General features: G+C 42.7%; 1 protein-coding gene across 24 annotated transcripts in view; it reads left to right on the top strand.

Annotated features, from left to right (window-relative positions):
• The window catches only part of DOCK9 (dedicator of cytokinesis 9), a 322,858-nt gene that overhangs the window by 163,866 nt on the left and 138,685 nt on the right, over positions 1-20,307 (top strand). For 23 of the 24 annotated variants that reach the window (XM_081815144.1, XM_081815147.1, XM_081815151.1 and 20 more), the window contains exons 10-17: positions 5,393-5,467; positions 6,313-6,453; positions 6,768-6,971; positions 7,601-7,723; positions 11,572-11,654; positions 12,233-12,355; positions 19,914-19,993; positions 20,073-20,260. In XM_081815144.1, coding sequence (XP_081671270.1) covers positions 5,393-5,467; positions 6,313-6,453; positions 6,768-6,971; positions 7,601-7,723; positions 11,572-11,654; positions 12,233-12,355; positions 19,914-19,993; positions 20,073-20,260 — 1,017 coding nt within the window. The remainder of the gene's footprint in view (positions 1-5,392; positions 5,468-6,312; positions 6,454-6,767; positions 6,972-7,600; positions 7,724-11,571; positions 11,655-12,232; positions 12,356-19,913; positions 19,994-20,072; positions 20,261-20,307) is intronic. The other variant, XM_081815133.1, reaches the window with a different exon arrangement.

Genomic DNA, 20,307 nt, shown 5'->3' with positions numbered 1-20,307 from the left:
TTCTATATCACTAATTCTCTTCTGCCTCCTTAATCCTAGCAGTTAGAGCCTCCGTTTTTGATTGCACCTCATTAATAGCCTTTTTGATTTTGACTTGGTTAGATTTTAGTTCTTTTATTTCTCCAGAAAGGGTTTCTCTAGTATCTTCCATGCTTTTTTCAAGCCCAGCTAGTATCTATATAATTGTCATTCTGAACTCTAGGTCTGACATCTTAACTAATGTCTGTATTGATTAGGTCCCTGGCAGTCGGTACTGCCTCTTGTTCTTTTTTTTGAGGTGAGTTTTTCCATCTTGTCATTTTGTCCAGACGAGAATAGATGAATGAGAGAACAAAATGCTAACAGGGTAACAATGACCCCAGAAAAAATACACTAAACAAATCAGAAGAGACCTGAAACTGGGGGAAAAGAAAGGGAAAGAAAGAAAAAAGAAAAAGAAAAAGAAAAAAAAAGAATATGATCAAATATGATCAGGCTGTTGAATAGATCAGTGCCACACACTAGATTTTGGGTGTATTTTGGTCTGTTAGAAGAAGCTGCCTCCCAAAATTTTAAAAAAAGAAAAACTTATATATGTACAAAGATAAGGGTAAATACAATGAAGGGATGGAATATGACTGTAAAGATGGAAATCATAAAAGATTTTATAAAAGGAATTGATAAGTTGGTTGAAAAGAGAAAGAGAAATTAAGAAAAAAAAGGGAGAGGGGCGCCTGGGTGGCTCAGTCGTTAAGCATCTGCCTTTGGCTCAGGTCATGGTCCCAGGGTCCTGGGATCGAGCCCCGCATCGGGCTCCCTGCTCAGCGGGAAGCCTGCTTCTCTCTCTCCCACTCCCCCTGATTGTGTTCCCTCTCTCGCTGTGTCTCTGTCAAATAAATAAATAAAATCTTTAAAAAAAAAAAAAAAAAAGAGAATGTGATCAGGCAGGAGACTAGAACAAAGCCATACAGTAGAGATTTAGGCTGTATTTTGGTCTGTTAGAAGAAAGTGTATCCCAAAATTTTAAAGAGAGCACAACTTATATATATATATATAGATATATACACACAAAAAGTAAGGTTAACTATAATGAAGGGATAGACTATGACTCTAAAAATGAAAATTAAAAAAGATTTAAAAAAAGATTTGATAAGATGTTTTAAAAAGGGAAAAAGAAAAAAAAGAAAAAGGGAAAAAGAAAAATAAAAAAATAGAAAAAGAAAATTAAAAAAATTAACTTTGAAAGACTAAAGAATCTTGGGGAAAAAAGCCATGAATTCTATGTGCAGTATTCCCCTAGCACTGGAGGTCTGTCATTCTCACTGATCGGTAAACTTGGTCTTGGCTGGCTGTTCTTGCTGATCTTCTGGGGGAGGGGCCTATTGCCGTGGTTCCCAGATGTCTTTGCCGGAGGCGGTCTGGGCTAAGTAATCTGCTCAGGTTTGCTCTCAGGAGCTTTTGTTCCCTGCAAGCTTTCCGTACAACTCTAGAGAAGGAGAGTGAAAATGGTGGCCTCCCGATCTCCGCCCCGGAGGAGCCAAGAACTCAGGGCCCCGCTCCTCAGTGCGCCCGCAGAGAAAAGCAGTCAATCACTCCCGTCTCCCGGTCTCTGGCCGCACTCCGTGCTCACCCAGCCTGTGACCGAGCGTTTCTATCTCTGGCTCACGACCCCATGTGGAGTCTCCACACCCAGCAGATCCCTGTGGTGTGCTCCCGCACCGCTCCTCCTGGGGGAGGAAGGGGAGTCTCCCCAGATCTGCCGCTTGTTGGGTCCCTGCTGGAGGAGCAGGGGCCCGACTGTGCTGCAGATCACAGTTTATGGCAACCCCGAGCTGAGAGCCCACGCCTCAGATCCATCTCTGCAGCGGCTTCCCCGCTCCAATACCTGGGAGCTCTGCTGCACTCAGGCACCCCCGGTCTTTCTGTGACACCGAGGGTCCTGAGACCACACTGTGCCAGCAAGGGTTCCACCCCCTGTTTAGCCACTGGAGAGACGTCCCTCAGTGGAGCCGACTTCTAAAAGTTCCAATTTTGTGCTCTGCTGTTCTATCACTTGCCAGAAGCGGCCATCGGAGGCCGCCTCCCCGCCATCTATCCTCCCGAATATCGCCTCGGATTCACTTCTCTCCATGTCCTACCTTCCAGAAAGTGGTCGCTTTTCTGTTCAGAGTTGCTGCTATTCTTTTCTTCGATCTCCAGTTGAGTTCGTAGGTGTTCAGAATGGTTTGATCCCTATCTAGCTGAATTCCTGGGGCCAGACAAAATTTAGGTCTCCTCCTCCTCCATCTTGCTCCTCCCCCTCCCAGGCTTCCATTTAAATGTGTTGAGTTCTTGAGCACGGTATTTATCCCTTGTGCGTCAGTGTCTCCTTTTTTAAACAAGGATCATACTAGGACCCACCTCCTAAGGTTGTACAAGTTTTAAATGTGCACTTAGGATAATATTTAGCATAGAGATGTTGGCTGTTGTCCAAAAATATTTGCTTTTATCATTGTGACGCTTCCAGGTATCTGTTATTCCCTGGTTCTGGGGCAAAGCCCTGCCCTTCCTGAGCCACATTTTCTTTCTGCCTAGGTTTTACTTGGTAATTCCTTCGAACACTATTTATCAGGTGTCCCTTCTGTTTAATGTATTCATTGTAAGCCTTGGGGGATGGGGAGGAACTTTTAAGGATCTTTGCGTTTGCTTTTAATCAATGACCTACTAGAGCTGTCAGTGTATCTAAGGTAGATGATAGGCTTTTAGGTTATTTTTACTTCTAAAGTTGTCCCTTCTTTCCCATTAAATGGTTTCTCTAGTGAAGAATATTATCCCTTGGATATTAGTGGCAACATCAGGATGCTTTGAGTCTATTTTGGCTAGTTGTTGATTTTTTTTTCTTTTAATGTGTCTGCATCCCTGGTTGCCCTCTAATTATATGGATCTCATAGCAGTCATCCATGCTCTGTTCATTTCTGATCTCGGATATAGTCTGCTTGAGACAACAAGCGTCTTTGAGAAACGCGCCAGGAATTGTATCTACATTAAGAATCCATTGCTCTGCTAGAGTGTCTGAGATCACAGGATCTGCCTTTGTTGAAGGACTCAAGCAGAAAATCAGAAGTAGAATGCATTACTTCTGGTGGTGGCTTGCAGCACCTAGTACTGACGTTTTTGTTAGGAAACATCATGGATTGTATACAAAGCAAATTCTTTGGGTTCAGTTAAGTATATCGTACATGGACATGTTCTGGCTCTTTTGATGTGAAAAGTTAGGAATGGTGATAGGCAAGGTAGAGTTAAAAAGTTGTCCTATTCCACACAGGACAGCTCAAATCAAACGATTTCTAGGAATGTAGGAATGCTTCTCACCTCCAGAAGCCTTAAAGCTCCCATTGAGAACATCAAGATAAACTTTGCTCTGCAAAGAGACTCTAGCCCTCATCTTGTTTTTTACCCAGAAATGAAAGTGGAGTCCAGGGAGGCTAAGCGGCTTGCTCACGTTCATATAGCTAGTTGACAAGTGAACTAGATCTAGAACATAGTTTCTTAGTTGGTATTCTGGTGGTCATTTCATTTTGCCAGACATAGACCATTGGTTTTCAAACCTAGTCATGATAGAGTTTGGGTCATTGCTGAGAACCAACCCATTATAACAGCTACATGACTGAGTATATTAGGAAGCTGCTCAGTTTCTCATTAGCCATAATCTAGCACTGTAATTAATAGACCGTGTTCAGCCCCCAGCAGAGAGGACAAGACACCCTCCCCACTGTAGCTGTCACTGCCCCATCACATGCTGAGATGTGACCCGGTCTGTGGGGAAAGAACAGATGAGAGAGGACATCCTATTCCGACTCTGTGGACTTAACCATGGAGACTGAGAGTAATAAGAACAGGATACAAATTTAGAGGCACTGGGCATGAAAAATGATGTGGTTGGCAATGACTTCCATCTTGTGAATGTCTTAGAACCTTCTTACTGTTCCCAAATTCCACTTCTCCAGCCCCATCTCTGCCTCCATATGTCTCTCTCCCTCCGTGGCTTCCCTTCTTGCCATCCCTTCAGTGTTGAGGCCCTAAGAATTCTGTCTGCAAACTCCTTCACATTTTCCCCCAGGGAATCTCAGCCACTCTCGGGGTTCTCTATTCCTATCTCTAGACTGATGTTCTCCGCATCAGTAATTTCAGCCTTCCTTCCTACCTTGGGCTCACATGCCATCTCTCTGTCCACAGGCATCTCCATGTTCTATCACCTTCTCCACAAACCTCCTCTTCCTCCTGACTTATCAATCTCAGTTAATGGCTACCCACATGAGGACTAGACTTTGTTATGGGCTCTGCTGTGGGATGGGGAGGCAGCTGTGATAAAGAGCCCCTGTGGGCCTCTTGGTCTTAACCCTTTTAACCCACTGCCTCAGCCCTGCCCAAGGGGTTCTTTTAAAATGCAGAACCTGGTTATTTTATTCCCTTGCTTAAAATAGTGCATTTGGATTTTTTGGCTTCTGAAGAAAATCCTCAGTCCCTACATACAAATACCAGATTCATTTCTCTTTACTTTTCCCATCGTGCCCAACCATTCAATTGTAATAAACGACTTGACCATTGCTCAGATGTGACTGTAGATTTGTACCTGCAGTACCTCCTCCCAGAACTCCCTTCTTTCCTGTCAGATGTTCTTGTACTTCAAGGTAGTCCTTCTTCTGGGAACTGTTCCCTGACTGCCATCCCCTGGGCCAGGTTAGCACTCACTGTACCTTATGCTTGCTTTGCCATTCTTATCGCCTGTTTATGTTCTGTCTTCGCTAGTATTCCTTGGGGACAGGTGCTATGTTTCATTCATGTTTGTGTCCCTAGTGCCTGACACATAATAGGTGCTCAAAAAATATTTATTGAGTGGATCAGCAATACCCCCTCCTGCCTGCCATAAACACCAATGGCAGGCCTTCAAGATCTGCCATAGTTTCTCTATCCCACAATTCAAAAATACTCCTTTCTCTTCCTGGGCTGATACCTCAGTCTTCCGTGTACCCAAAATTCTTTCTACCATCTGGCCTCATTTCCACTCTATGTGTCTCTTTTTCATTCAGCCCCCAATGTTCATGTTTTCCTACTTTTTACTATTCAAATTCCACCCCTTCATTCATAGCCTGTCCCCTCTTCCATTACTTTATGAAGGCTTTCTTGATAGTAATGCTTAATTACTGTCTTTTGCTTTCTTTGATTGTTTCTGACCCTCTAGAATCAGGTCTTCTCATGTACTACCTACTTGATAGTCTGTCCTTGTTCATCGACGTGCAGTTGACTCTCCAGAATGAGAGCAGAGTTGTCTGGCAGGCTGGCTCCTCAGGATGGGACAAACATGTTTGAACACCTCTGTAAGAAGAGGGTTTTTTTAAATGTAATTTTTATTTTTTGTTTGTCTTGTTATCAGAGTACCAGAGAAGCAGAAATCAAACTGAAAAGTGAAAGCAGAGTTAAACTTTTTTACTTGGACCCAGATGCCCAGGTACGAACTATTTTAATGTTTACATTTTAAAACTAAGTCGGGGAAAGAAAATGTTTGACAGATTATATGTTTTGTTTATTTGTGTGTTTGCTTGTTTGTTTACCTTGGATTGACAAGCAACATAACAACAATATAGAAAATTCAGGGGAAAAGGAAAAATGAAAAACAACCATAATCTCATCACCGCACCACTACCACTGTGAGTGTAGATTGTTGAAAACTGAGAGATTTATCCAAAGATGTCCTCAAGTCTACAAAGAATATATAATTTACCCCATACAATGACTGTCAGAAAATAATAAGCATCATTGCAGATGCCTAGCGGGCAGTGGTGTTTCCTGACTCGTCCAAGGCACATACAGTCCACATCTGTGCTCCAAAAAGTCCAAACCCAGTGGTAAGGACCTCCAAAGCTGCCCACAGCGGGTGACGGTTCTGCTGTATTTTTCCCCTTTTCATTTGTGACCTTTGTATCTGGCTTATTGATGTGATGTTTTCAAGGTCCATCCATGTTGTGGTGTGTGTCAGAATTTCCTTCCTTTTATGGCTGAATAATATTCCACAGTATGGATATACCAGATTTTGTTTATTTGGTGATGGACACTTAAGTTGTTCATAACCATAATTTCTAAGCTCTGTATAATAATCCGTTGAGTAGACATACCATCATTTATTTGACCATTAACATAAGCTATATAAACTTATAAAACAGTAACACTATTGTGAGTAAATGAGTACATATAGCTTTTCCATATTTTACGGAGTTTCCTTAGGATATATTTATTATTAGATTTTTTTTTTAATGTGAGCATGATGTATTTATGTATTTACATTTTCTTTTAAAGAAGCTTGACTTCACATCAGCTGAACCCGAAGTGAAGCCATTTGAAGAGAAGTTTGGGAAGAGAATTCTTGTCAAATGCAACGATTTGTCTTTCAATTTACAATGCTGTGTTGCAGAAAATGAAGAAGGACCCACCACAAATGTAATTTTTCCCTTTTAAAAAATATTTTACAAAAATATTCAGAGGTTGCCGATGTGCCTACTGCAGTGCAGTCGGGACAGAAAATCCTAGTTCCTGATAGAGAAATGCAATGTCTAGGTCAGGATGCGGAGAGTTGTTCAGCCTCAGGGACAGGATGTTTGTGACAAAGGATAGGGATGGAGACTGTTTCTCTTTAGCAGTAATTTATAGCAACAATTATAAATAGGTTTAGTAATTTCTTCTTTGATAGCAGTGTTCTTTCCCCCCAGCAGTTCGAGCCATAGTGATGGTCTGGATGGTTTTGTTTTGTTCAGGTAGAGCCTTTCTTTGTTACTCTATCCCTGTTTGACATAAAATACAACCGAAAGATTTCTGCCGATTTCCACGTGGACCTGAATCATTTCTCCGTGAGGCAGATGCTGGCCACCACATCCCCGGCTCTGATGAACGGTGGCAGGCAGAGCTCGCCTGCCCTTCAGGACATCCTTCATGAAGCTGCCATGCAGTATCCGAAGCAGGTGGGGGACATGAGCCCGGCAGGCGTACTGCTAAGACTTACCTTGCACAGCCTGTGTGAATGCGTAATGAGACTTTGTAATGCACACCTGGATGGAATGAGACTGTTGAGTGTATTGACAGCATCTGTAATTAGGCAGTAAAAGCAAGCTGAGAGATGAAGAAATGGTGTTTGACTTCTCATTTCTTTTTTTCTAAACTTTCTGCTAGTGCTCGCTTCGGCAGCACATACACTAAACTTTCTGCTAGTCCCCCCCGCCCCCCAACCAAATTGCCTTTTTTTTTTTTTAATTTTATTTATTTATGTGACAGAGAGAGAGGGAGAGCACAAGCAAGGGGAGCGGCAGGCAGAGGGAGAGGGAGAAGTAGGCTCTCTGCTGAGCAGGGAGCCCGATGCGGGACTCGATCCCAGGACCCTGGGATCATGACCTGAGCCGAAGGCAGTCGCTTAACCAACTGAGCCACCCAGGCGCCCCGCCAAATTGCCTCTTTGATCAGATGGTGACCTAGTGATGAAGCACTGGGTGCCTCTGTTTCAGCAGTCTTTGCTGCTTAGCAGGTTTAACATTCAGGGGATTTGTTTAACGTGGCTGTGCATTTTACTCACTAAAGAAAATCGTTTGTTCCCTAGGGAATATTTTCAGTCACGTGTCCTCATCCTGATATATTCCTTGTGGCTAGAATTGAAAAAGTGCTTCAGGGGAGCATCACACACGGCGCTGAGCCATACATGAAAAGTTCAGACTCTTCTAAGGTATGGGTGACTTTTACGCTTTGTGACGATAAACAGCGATTAGAAAAGAGGGCTCTCTGTCAAAATAGAAATGCTTAAAGAAATCAGAGTTAGGCCCTATGTATACTCTAAATGATGTGCACTACTTTACATAGATTTACTCTTATACTTAACCTGATGTGTCCAGTTTTCAATGAAAAGTAGTCCCATATGTATATAAAATGCTTCACTTATCCAGACGATCCTAATATCCTAAAGTAATTGGCAAAGCTGGAATTACCAGCGTAACAGTAGATTTTCTGTCATTAAAAAGTACATATATTATATTCAAATAGAGTTCATTCCGCTCGTTGATGTGTCTCTGGGATTCTGGAATTCCCTTTGGGTCCATTTACACTGAAATGTGAGGCTGGAGACTGGGGGATGGTCTGGCTCAGGTGGTCTGGCCAATAAGGTCAGTGCTTCAGGTCCCCTGTTTGGTCACACAGGGCAGGTTATGGTGGCAGAAGTGGTGTGACTCAGGTAAAAAAAGGGAAGGAGACATATAAGATGTGTGTTTGGTGTATTTTTGTTACTTTGGTGTATGTTCATTAGTTGGGGAGTGCCTTGCTGTCGACACACACAGACTTGAATATTAGAGGTTATCTAGTCCAAGACCTCCTTTCAGGCATTCGGAAAACTGGGGTTTACTAAGGTTTAGTTACCTGCTCAGTGTCCCACAGCTATTGTGACCAAAGGCACTTGCCTGTCACCTTCTAGCACATCAAGCTACCTGGTAGAGTGAGCTCTTGAGTGCCGTCTGGGCCGGTTTTACAGTATTTTTTATAAGTGGTCATCTGAGAGATGACCCTGCTACATTGACAAGGACTGGTCAGCAGCAGGAGGGGACACTCCCCAGGCTCTAAGGGACATTTATCAAGCAGATTCAGAGCTTCCCCTCTTCCTGTCTGTGGCTGCCCATACACCACAGGTGTGTCCCCAGGATGGAGCGCAGTTGTTAAAGAACAGGTTGTAGGAGTCAGAGACCTGGGTACTGGTCTAACCAGTGTTAATGAGCCTGGCTACTTTGGAGAAGTCATGTTACCTCTCTGAGCTCCGGTGACCCATCTGTAGTTGAAGGATATTGCCACCTGCCCCACCTCCCTCTCAGGAACAGTGCTGAGACCGCACGGATCATGTACGAGACATTGCTGGGGATGCTGCAAATCACTGACACGCACAGGACGTCGTTATCATTTATCACCCTCAGCAGGGAAAGCCCATTTACCCAGGTTCACTGCTTCCAACAGTATGCCTTTCTGGCTGATAAAAGCTGCGTAAAGTTTGGTCCCTGGAGAGAAGCTATTTTATTTTTTAAGTTTGTAAAACTTGGATGAGAAGCTCTTTTAGCTCCACGGTGTTTTGATTAATAACCAATGAAGGCCCAAGTAAGCTCTCCTCCCCTGACTATGTATGTAAGTCATTTCCAGGGCCTAAGTGCACCATCTTTGTTCTTCTGCCTGCCACATGCATGGTTTGAAATTTGGCAGCTCATGTTGGTGCAGAATCACATTTCACTTTGGGCTATACTTGATGCTCTACTCCACACTTCCCAGTGTCTGTCGAGCATCTGTGCAAGTCTGCTCTTCCTTCTTTACTTATGGAATGGGAAGCTCAGCCATGGGTACATTATTCCATGCATTCACACCTCCAAAGTATTAAGGCAGAGATTAACATTTTATATCAGAATAGATTTTATATCAACAGTTTTATATCAGAATAGAAGTTTTGGCAGAGGTATTACTGAGGAATGATTTTCTAAATGTATATCAAAATTATTTCTTACTGTTTTCCAAGATGGTCTAGAACATAATTTAGAGTGAATTTTGTCTTGGAGGAGGAAACTTTTATGAAAAGTCTCTGTAGGTGTCTGCCATGAATAGATTAAAAAAGAAGAAGAAAGAAAAAGAATGAAAGAAAGGAGGGGGGAGGGAAAGAAGGAAGGAAAGAAAGGAGGGAGGGAAGGAGGGAAGGAAGAGAAGGGAGGGAGGGAGGGGAAAAATACCCTAGAGGGCAAAAATGAGTTTTTCAGTCTTTTGCATAGCTTATGTTCCATTTGCACCCTCAGTAAGTCTGTGAGCTCAGAACCTATTTGCTGCAGGGAACAGTGAAACTTATTTGAAGCCTGTGTTTTAGCTTTAAATTTTATGCAAACATTACATTTTACTCCACAACATAGTCATTATTGTTAGGACCTAAAAGTAATAGTTTCTATCTGAAAACGTTTGAGTAAAATCACCCCTCCAGGAAGGTAGGCCATTTTACCCTATGACTGGGTACCCCAAATCCCCACAAGAGCATGCCCAACTGGAAGAAGAAAGGGAGGGGCTGAATGAGCTGCTGACATGTTTCAATCAAGACATGTTTCTAATTCACTCTCAAGGGCAGCAATTCCCACAACACAGTTGTTGTAGAATCATAACTTTAGGCAACTGGAAGGGATAATGAAAAGTTCTGTGGTTCATGCCCTTCAGTTTTAAGGTGGGGAAAGTGGATCCCAGAGAGGTTTAATGGCCTGGAGTCACATAGCTGGTTTCAGTTTGACCTAGAGACAGACCGCTCTATTCTACTTACGAGTCTTCTCGATGAGCCCTTCTCAGAGCTGGTGCACACAGATCACCAGAGGTCTGCACAGAATGCAGGTTCTGACCTGGAAGGTCTGCGGCGGGGCCTGAGACTCTGCATTCCTGGCACGCTCCCCGGTGATGCTGAGGCTGCAGCTCTCTAGTGCCCACCTTGATTCACAGGCTCTAGATCACGATTCCCAAAATTGGTTTGACTGTCATGTGCGTAAGTATTGTAAAAGGCCCTCGAGCATACCGCTCCGACTGAATCAGACTTTGCATTGGTAGCAGTGCCTTATCCCAATACCAGCAAATTTGGGGAAATGGTCATCTGCTTGAGCAGTAGGGGTGGAGTTGATTCATATACCTGCCATGTGTGCATCTTAGGCCAAAGCGAATCTGCTTAACTGTGCACTATAGGGTTAATAAGTCAACCCACAACGAATGAAAATTGATCATTAAGAAGTGAAAATAGCAGTAATTTACACTTAGAAACTGAGAATATAGCAATTAAAAACTCTGGCCTCACTTAAGTCAGCACCTATAATGTCTTAAATAATGAATATGTATCCCCCAAATTGTGGGAATTTGCACAAGCCGATGCACAGTGGGAGCTGCGCAAGCTTAGTATTATCATTAGAGTTCTCATTTAAACTTTAGGTAATGTGATATATTTTGGTGGGAATACCAAGTATTAGCAATTGTTAATAACCAGCTGGACTAATAAGTAGCCATAGTCATAAAGAACTATGAAAGCCTATGAGATGGTGTGCTTGTGGCCCATAAAAACAACATTTTAGAAAAGACATAACATTTTAGAAACAGTCCTCATTCTTTTTTTTTTTTTTTAAAGATTTTATTTATTTATTCATTAGAGAGCGAGCGAGAGAGAAACAGCGTGAGAAAGGAGAGGGTCAGAGGGAGAAGCAGGCTCCCCGCTGAGCCGGGAGCCCGATGTGGGACTCGATCCCAGGACCCCGGGATCGTGACCTGAGCCGAAGGCAGTCGCTTAACCAACTGAGCCACCCAGGCGCCCGAAACAGTCCTCATTCTATATTCTTTGAAAATCACTGCTAGCAGTTGCATTAAACAGAATACTCTGTACCTCGTGTAAATCCAGCCATATTCATTATAGTAACCTGTGCTTTTCCATGTATCTGGTACTATGATAAGAGCTTGTTTAATGACCATGGGATGATGGCTCTTTAGACCACAACTCTGTTATTGGGATGCAGCATCTCATGGCTTAATTCTGATGTCTTCAAGGTTGCTCAGAAAGTGCTGAAGAATGCCAAGCAGGCATGCCAAAGATTAGGACAGTACAGAATGCCATTTGCGTGGGCAGCAAGGTAAGGACATCTTCCATATGTTTGATATAGATATGGATATATGGAGATAGGTAGGTAGATAGATAGATCTATTCTGTTTATTGTCCAGAGACAAAGAGGATTTAAATGTGTAAAACTGAAAAATAAGAAAGCGCGCCCTATCTGAATAATCACTTAGTAGAGTCCCAGAGAGGAACGATGCTGGCTGGAGGAGAGCTGTGCGAGGCCCGGCATCCCAGGTTCCAGCCACATGTCCTGAGCTCAGCTTGGGCAGCAGCCCGGGGGTGAGGTGGGGGGTGGGTGGGGAGGGGGTGGGCTGGGTGGGGAGCGAGGTGCCTGCAGATCATCCTTAATTGTGAGCTCTGCTTCTGACTGTGTATGTTGTTTCCTAAGCATGAGCCATTTGCTGGAAATGTTTTCTATGTAAATTGAGTTAGTTGTGTTCATCCTCATAAATGTCTTCCATGTTTTTAGATAATGAAATTTGTTAGCTACAGCCAATGGAATAAATTACTCTTCACATGGAAACCAAAGTTAAGTTGTGGATTTATTTTGGTCTTTTGGAAACTCAGTTTAGAAATGTTGTTTGGCTATTTTAGGACGTTGTTTAAGGATGCATCCGGAAACCTTGACAAAAATGCCAGATTCTCTGCTCTCTACAGGCAAGACAGCAATAAGCTCTCCAATGATGACATGCTCAAGTTACTGGCAGACTTCCGGAAGTGAGTCTCAAAGCCTTACTTATTATTTGCACACCTGAGAAACAGAAGGTGTTTGCTGGGGAGGGGGGCAGTAGGCTTCATTCAAATGTCAAAGGGCCTGTTGGGTAAGCATGGAACTTTACCTCATGTCCTTGGGAAGGAAGAAAAGGTTTAAAATTGAAGAGTGTCCTGGTTAATTTGAATTCTTTAAATGATGTTTTTGGTGGTGCTGTGGAGGGTGGGATGAGAGTAGAGATGAGCATAGGGAGGAAGGAGACAGTTGAGGGACCTTTGGCAAGAGATGGGAAAGGACTCAGCAAAGCCAGTGCAAGTGGCAGTGAGAGAAGGGGACTAATTGGGGTCACATCAGGGGATGCACTGTTCCCGATTGGGTGAAGGGTGGAAGGAGAGAGCAGTGGGTGGGTGGCACAATGGAGTGACTCAGGTACCATTAATTGAATGAGTGATGGAAGGGAAGGACAATAACTTATATAGTGCTTGCTGTTTACAAGCATTGTTTCGAATGAATTACCCATATTCATGAGTGTATGAGTTTCCTAGAGCTGCCAAAACAAAGTGCCACAGACTGGGTGGCTTAAACCCATGGAAATATATTCCCTCGCAATTCTGGAGGCTAGAAGTCCAAAACCAAGACATTGCAGGGCCGCACTTGCTCCAAAATCTCTGGGGGAGGATCGTTCCTTGCTTCTTTCAGCTCTGATGACCCCAGGTGTTCCTCGGCTTGTGGCAGCATTGTTCCAGTGACTGCCTCTGGCTTCACGTGGCCGCTTTCCCGTGCGTCTCTGGTGCGAGTCCTTCTTATAAAGGAACGTGTCATACTGGATTAGGGCCAACTCCAGTGACCTCATCTTCTCTTGATTACATCTGTAAAGACCCTATTTCCAAATAAGGAGACATTCATAGGTACCAGGGGTTAGGACTTTAGCAGGTGTGTTTGGAGACACCATTCGGCCCACAACAAGGCGGTGAAGAGAGGGCAAGCAGTGGCCGGAGCAGCCTGGCTGAGAATCTTCTATCGCTGTGTGATAGGTGTTCCTATTTGGTGTTCCATCATAATGAGTTCACTTTGAAACTTAGAAAACTGATTTCCTTTGCTAGGGACATGGTTTTAGACATTCTCTGGGAAAATTTTGGGAATGAGAAAGAATTGAGGGTATTAAAAAATAATGAAATGAAAAGAATGGCCAAGAGCCAGCGTCTCGTTATTCTGTACCATAGGAGCTTTACAGTCTTAGCTTTTTATTTTGGAAAAACAAAAAACAGACAAAAAAACACATTTCAAAGTAACAGTGTCACTTTGCTTAGAACTCAGAACTGGTTGTTAAAAGTTCATTTTTGCCTTGTTCTTACTTCTCTCGCCCTGATTTTTCAGAATTCTAAATAGAGTCGTAATTAGCATCTCTTAAAAACGTTTACTTACTAATAGTGAGTATTATCATATATAGCATGTCATCATACAGTAATTACTATCATGTTTCCCCTTTGCTTGTAGAATAAAAAGTCATTTTACTTTATTTTGTTTTTTGAAAACTCCGGTCACCTTTAGTTAAATAGATTATAGTTTTCTTGCACTAGACTACCATACAGTTCTTAATAATCATGATGTGGGTCCAAATGTAATCACTTAAGAAGGTGTATATACTATCTTGTTCAGGAGGAGAAAGTGTATCTGTGTCACCTCATTTTTGAGAAGGAAGTATTTTATATATTGCCTTTTGTGTGTAAATGAAGAAATGGATAGGCCAATAGCTAACCAGATGGAAAGACAGGCATAAAATAGTCATATGGGATATACACCAAAATGGTGGTCATGGTTGTCTCTGAGGGATGGGTGTATGGATGGCTTTTCACTTCTACTTTATAGCTTTCCATGATTTTACATGGATTTTTTTTTTAAAGATTTTATTTATTTATTTGACAGAGAGATACACACACAGCGAGAGAGGGAACACAAGCAGAGGGAGGGGGAGAGGGAGAAGCAGGCTTCCCGCGGAGCAGGGAGCCCAGTGCAGGGCTCGATCCCAGAACCCTGGGATCATGACCTGAGCCGAAGGCAGACGCTTAACGACTGAGCCACCCAGGCGCCCCAAGGACTTTCTTTTTTTTTTTAAATTTACTTTTATATTCTGACAAATAATGGAGTTCTTTATGTGTGTTGGAGTTTGGAAGCCCTATCAAAAGTTACGTCCTACACTGACTAGCTTGAGACTACCCTGGCTAGTGGTGCTGCTTTGGTGGTAGCCCCAGCTCACAGTTCCGTTCCTCAGTGCAGGCCGAAGGGTAGGACTCTACAGGTTCGTTAATGAAAAAATTATCTGAGCCAAGAGGCCATGGCCAGGCAGCAAAAAGCACAGACCTTCCCTGGTTCAGAGCCCAGCAGCATTCTCCCTGCACGCCGGGCCTTCATGGGTGTGCTCAGGAGGAAGGATCTTGTGGGAGGAGCGTGCTCCCAAGGGCCAGTGAGAGACACGGAAACCTGCAAATAGGGATGTGATGCTATCAGCATCAGAAGGTGCAGCTGTTATAGGGGAAGCTTTGTCTTTCCTTCTCAGCAGGAATCCAGAGAAATGCCCATGTCCACTCCCTATGCTTGCCACAGTGGAATTAGGGAACTGGAGGTTTCCTTTTTCCTTTTTTTCCTTTTTCCTTTCTAACCTTAGCATTGCTCTTTTTCTTTCCTATCTCTGTCTCTCTCTCTCTCTATCTATCTATTTATTTATTTTTTACAGAGAATAATCCTGTGTCACTGGCCTGGGCACCACCTTGGGTGCAAAGCTATTGCTTCTGCTCACATGATTGTCTCAAAATGTCATTTAGTAATGGATGGGAAAAATTTTCTCAAGCTGCCCCAGTCTAGAAAACAGCTGCCAAATCGCATAAGCCACTTCTCCCTTTCCCTCGCAGTAACTACCAGGGGACGTGTTCCAAGATTTAGTAAGAAAACAGTTCTGTCAGGTAGATGGTATTGCTGACATACATGCTTCCAGAAATATTTATCTAAGAAGAAACACTTGGTATTTTATGCTTGATTTGCTCATGATGGTGTCTTTTCTAAATTCTGCAGGAAATCTGAAAGCATGAAGGTAAAGTATAAAAATAGACATTCCCTTTTAAATGTAAACCTTTTTTTTTTTTTTTTTCCGGTGCAAAAAGGTGTTTTTATTAAAGCATGGAGACAGGACTGTGGGCAGGAAGAGCTGCCTAAATATAAACCTTTGTTAATGCTACCATACTGGGTAGTTTAGTTAATAATATTATTAGGGTTTGTGCATGAGACTTATGTATATGTGTTTATTTGTACCTCTGTGTTCTTTGTGCCCAAGTTTGACATTCTTATCCCCGTTTCCCTTTGGTTACACTGCACTCAAGCTGGGTGGGGCTACTTGCCTTTCTCTTAAGCCGTTGGGTACTTTCACCCCACCACGCTTTGCCCTCTGCCTAAATCGTGCCCTCTTCTGCTTTGGCACTCTGAGGGACCCCTACTCCTCTTTCAGAGTCCAGTCTGTAACTCACGTCCATGTTGGGAGACCTGGGGCAGGTTGTGCAGCTCCTCTGCTTGAGTCTCCTCTTCTTTTTAAGGGGGAACCCTAATGGCCCTTGTAATCCTATAACTGTGGTGAGGAGTAAAGGAAAATGCATGTCAGAGTGCTTTCTCTCACCGAGAAGACTCATCTTGACCCCTTCCTTCTCAGTACACTAGACACTGGCCTTCCCGTGGAGGTTTGCACACACTGTATGAAAGTGGTTCTTACGTATGTCTTGTTGAGGACGGGAATCATACCGTGTTTGTGTTCTGTCTGGGTGCTCAGTCGAGTGTGTGTTGTATCACCATAAGCACTTGGTAAATGGTAATTGAAATTTCTCATAGACATCAATTCAGTGATTTCGTTTGAACAAAAACATCTCAAATTTCTTTCAATCACAAACATTTTTTAAGTGACTCCAGAGCTTTTAGGGACTATTTCCTTTTACAAAAGTATAGTTAGGAGATTAAACTCACTACCAACAGACCCAGGCATGCCTGTATTGCCAGTTAATCACTTTAATGGGTCAGGACAGACAGTAGAGAAGGGGGGGACCGGGCTGCGGAAACCCGGAGGTGAGGACACCCAGTCTGTTGGCGGGATGACTGCTGGTTTGTGATACTCCCCCTGCCTCTGGGGATTGTTGAGCAGTTGTATGGGCAATGGGAAGAGAAAACCTTTCCTTTTCCTAAGAGCGAGAGTTTGAGCCTCATTCCTAGGTTTATATGTATACAAAAGCAGTTCCCAAATTCAAGACACCCTACGTGTGTCTACTTTATACATTTATTTAATGAAGTTTTAGGATGGGTTTTCATGCTCAAGTATTTTAAGTTTTGCGTGGAATATATATGCTTAACAGATTGAAAAACAACAACAACCTAATCCCAGTCATAAGAGAATTCGCTTTGTGTAATACACACACACACCTCCCATCACTTTGCAAATGCATATAAAAAAGGCAGAATTTTTGTTGTTTGTGAGGTTTTAATGTCTGATAAGCCAAGTTGAATAAAACCCCTAAACTTTTGAAGTAAGTTTAAGATTATATTTAAAAAACTAAGCTTCCACAAAGCCCATGTGCTGTGTGGTATGGAACTAAGCTCAGATCTGTGCTTTCTTGGAAATTCATGGACATAATGCCTCTATAGAAATAGCAGCCAGAAGTAAAAGCTCTCAGCAGAGGGAAGAAACCAAATGAGAAATAAGTATAGTTAGACACAGAAGTAAATAACACATTATACAAAGAGTTCCAGTGAAGATTGTTTAATTAAAATTTGTTGCTTAGAAATCCAGTTATCAAAAGTTCATATGAGGATGAGGTCAGAGTAATAGAAAAAGTGGTGAAGGAGGTACCTACTCATTTATGGGTAGAAGTAACTGGGAAGGGGTGAAATACAGAGCTCTTGAGTACTTATATTTGGAAGTATCCTTTGTAATAAACAGAATACTTCTGACTCGAGGAGGCAGAGGCAACGTCATAGGTGTCTCTAAGATTTGTGGGATGCAGTATTTTGTGGTATGCTGGCAGTGTTGACTTGTTTGGATGAAGAGGCAGAGCAAGGCACTATATGTCAGGAAAATTTATAGCTGCATAGAAACCCATGGGTCTAAGGGTTGATGTCCCTGAAGAGCTTTGTGTGAAGCTGAGAGAGACTCCGACAGTATATCATCTGGGGAGCACGCAGTATGCGGGAGACCAGCGACAGCTCCCAGGAAGTGATTGTCAAAGGCACAGTCTTCCTGCTAGTAGCAAAGAATATCGTGTTTTTGAACAAATCACACAGTGGGCACAGGGACAAGGGGTAGGGGTGATGCTGGGCTGTCACTGGACATCTTTTGGCCAGAAATCTTTTTAACTGAAGGCAGAATATGTGGAAAATTGTGGACTTGCCTTCCTGATAGTGATCTCTCTCAGGATTTCAAGGAATTGCTCATTTAAACTCAGATATAAACAAAAGACAGGTGGAAAGGAGAGAAACGCTAGGAGAAACGCTGGAAGTTGGAGCTGGTCGTGGGCAAAGATGAATGTGCTCAGCATGGTCTTGTAAGGACAAGAATTTAAGACTGTTGGGGCGCCTGGGTGGTGCGGTCTGTTAAGCATTCAGCTCTTGGTTTTGGCGCAGTCTCAGCGTTGTGAGATTGAGCCCCGCGTCAGGCTCTGTGCTCAGTGGGGAGTCCGCTTGAGATTCTCTCTCCGTCTCTCTCTGCCCCTCTGCTTGTGTGCATGCTCTCTCCTCTCTAAAATAAAATAAATAAATCATAAAAAAAAAAAATTTAGGACTGTTAGGAAGTCCTGATGCAGGTGAACAATACCCCAGAATAGACTGACATGTTACCTGTGAGGCTGCTTAACAGGTAACAGGAGCTAGGATAGGAACTTTTCAAAAATAGGAATAAAACCAAATGCAGAATCTGTAGGCCAAAGAGCTTTGATGTTTTTTGGCAGTGTTTTAAAAGACATTATTAAACAGGGGGCTTATGAAGAACCATGAGGCAGCATTCTGTTTTCTAGGAATAAGTCATATCATGTTGAACCAGTCATCCTAACTACATTTCTGCTTTTCTTTTTTTAATTGGGTTTCTAAACTGGTACCACAGAGGAATGGAAAGCCTCTGACAAGTATATATTCTAATGTCCTGTGAACAAGTCAGAGAAGTGTAGTATGCATGAGTTGGACAGTTGTTCGACTGCTGGAGTAACCAGACGCCAGGACCGGTGATGCATGGGCTACTATCAGGCTGCCGATGGGCCTTTAGAGGCTTGAGAAGGAACCTATGCTTGGCTGTATTCTGTGCAGTGTCATCATCAGTGACTTTCTTGAGAATATAACATGCTGATGAAATGCCTTCATGACATCAAACTATTAGGAATATCTGATACATTAGATGTTAGAATCTGGACTTAGGAGGCTTTGATCAACTAGAAATGGCTCAAATGTAAAAGAGTGAGATTTCCTCAAGGCAAAATCGAATCCTGTTCTGAGTTCCAAAAAACATAATTTTATGAATACAGGATGGAGAGAGATGGTATGGTAGTAGAGCATATAGAAAAAGATGTACATCACTACGATGGTGTGACTACCACAAAATAATAGTATTTGGCTACATTAGTAGAAGTGTATATTGTTCAAAACCAGATAGCTGCTTGATCCCCACCTGGTCAGACCTTTCTGGGCCTGTTGTATGCAGTTTGGGTGCCTGACATAAATGGGACGTTCTTCTAGGGGGAAATGGCATTGGAGGAAGGTCCAAAAACACTGAAAATGATGGACTTCAGCAAGATGTGGTTGCTGTTTGTAGATGGTTGAAAGGTGTTACACAACGAAGTGTAACCAGGGCGCTTGGTGAGTGGAAGTTCCAGAGAGGCAAAGTGAGGAAGAGCGATCTGGGTGTCAAAATGGCTATGTTGAAAGTTTCCCTCCAGCTAGGAGGGGGTGATGTGGTAGCAGTTCTCGTCAGGAACGTCACAGAGGAGATTCTCGGACTGAGTTAGACCAAATACAAATCAGCCATTTCACTGCATACCTACTTTGTGTCCAGCATTTCACTAGACACGGGAGCCTAAGATGGCTTCTAGCTCTGTATTTTCATGACTCGAGCCAAGAATGGGGGTGAGGATAGAGTGGTTCACGAAAACAGTAGCTATACCATCTTGCCGATATTCTTACCTAGATTTGTGCAGTCTAACACGGGAGCCACTGGCCACAGGTGACTACTGAACACGAGGAATACAGCAAGTCTGAACTGAGATGAGTTATAAGTGTAAAATACATCTGGATTCAGAGAATTAGAATAACTTTTTATACTGATTACATATTGAAATAAGAACTTTCGGGATATATTGGGTTAAATAAATATATTCTTAAAACTAATTTTACCTGTTTCTTTTTACCTTTTAAAGTGTGGCTTCTAGAAGGTTTAAAATTACTTTTGTGGCTCACATTATATTTCTCTGGGAAGTGTTGCTCTGGAATTTAGGTTTTAGAGCTAACCTAACTTATAAACGTGTGATTTTTCTCTTCTTCTGTTCCTAGGCCTGAGAAGATGGCGAAGCTCCCAGTGATTTTGGGCAATCTAGACATTACAATTGATAATGTTTCCTCCGACTTTCCTAGTAAGTATAAGTTCTCTGTAATAACCAGACAAAGTTCTTTTTGACTTTTACTTCAATTTGTTTGTTTTTAATTTTCCAGATTATGTCAATTCATCATACATTCCCATGAAGCAATTTGAAACCTGTAGTAAAACTCCAATCACATTTGAAGTCGAGGAATTTGTGCCCTGCATACCCAAACACACTCAGCCTTATACCATCTACAACAATCACCTTTATGTTTATCCTAAGTACTTGAAATATGACAGTCAAAAGTCTTTTGCCAAGGTGAGTACAAAGATCAAGGTTTGTTTTGATATCAGACTCTCTTGGGT

Source organism: Leptonychotes weddellii, chromosome 3 (assembly GCF_054177405.1).
Source record: "Leptonychotes weddellii isolate Sample4059 chromosome 3, ASM5417740v2, whole genome shotgun sequence".
NCBI classification, from domain to species: Eukaryota; Metazoa; Chordata; class Mammalia; order Carnivora; family Phocidae; genus Leptonychotes; species Leptonychotes weddellii.
The sequence above is the reverse complement of the archived record's forward strand: the minus strand, read 5'-3'. Positions and strand labels throughout refer to the sequence as shown.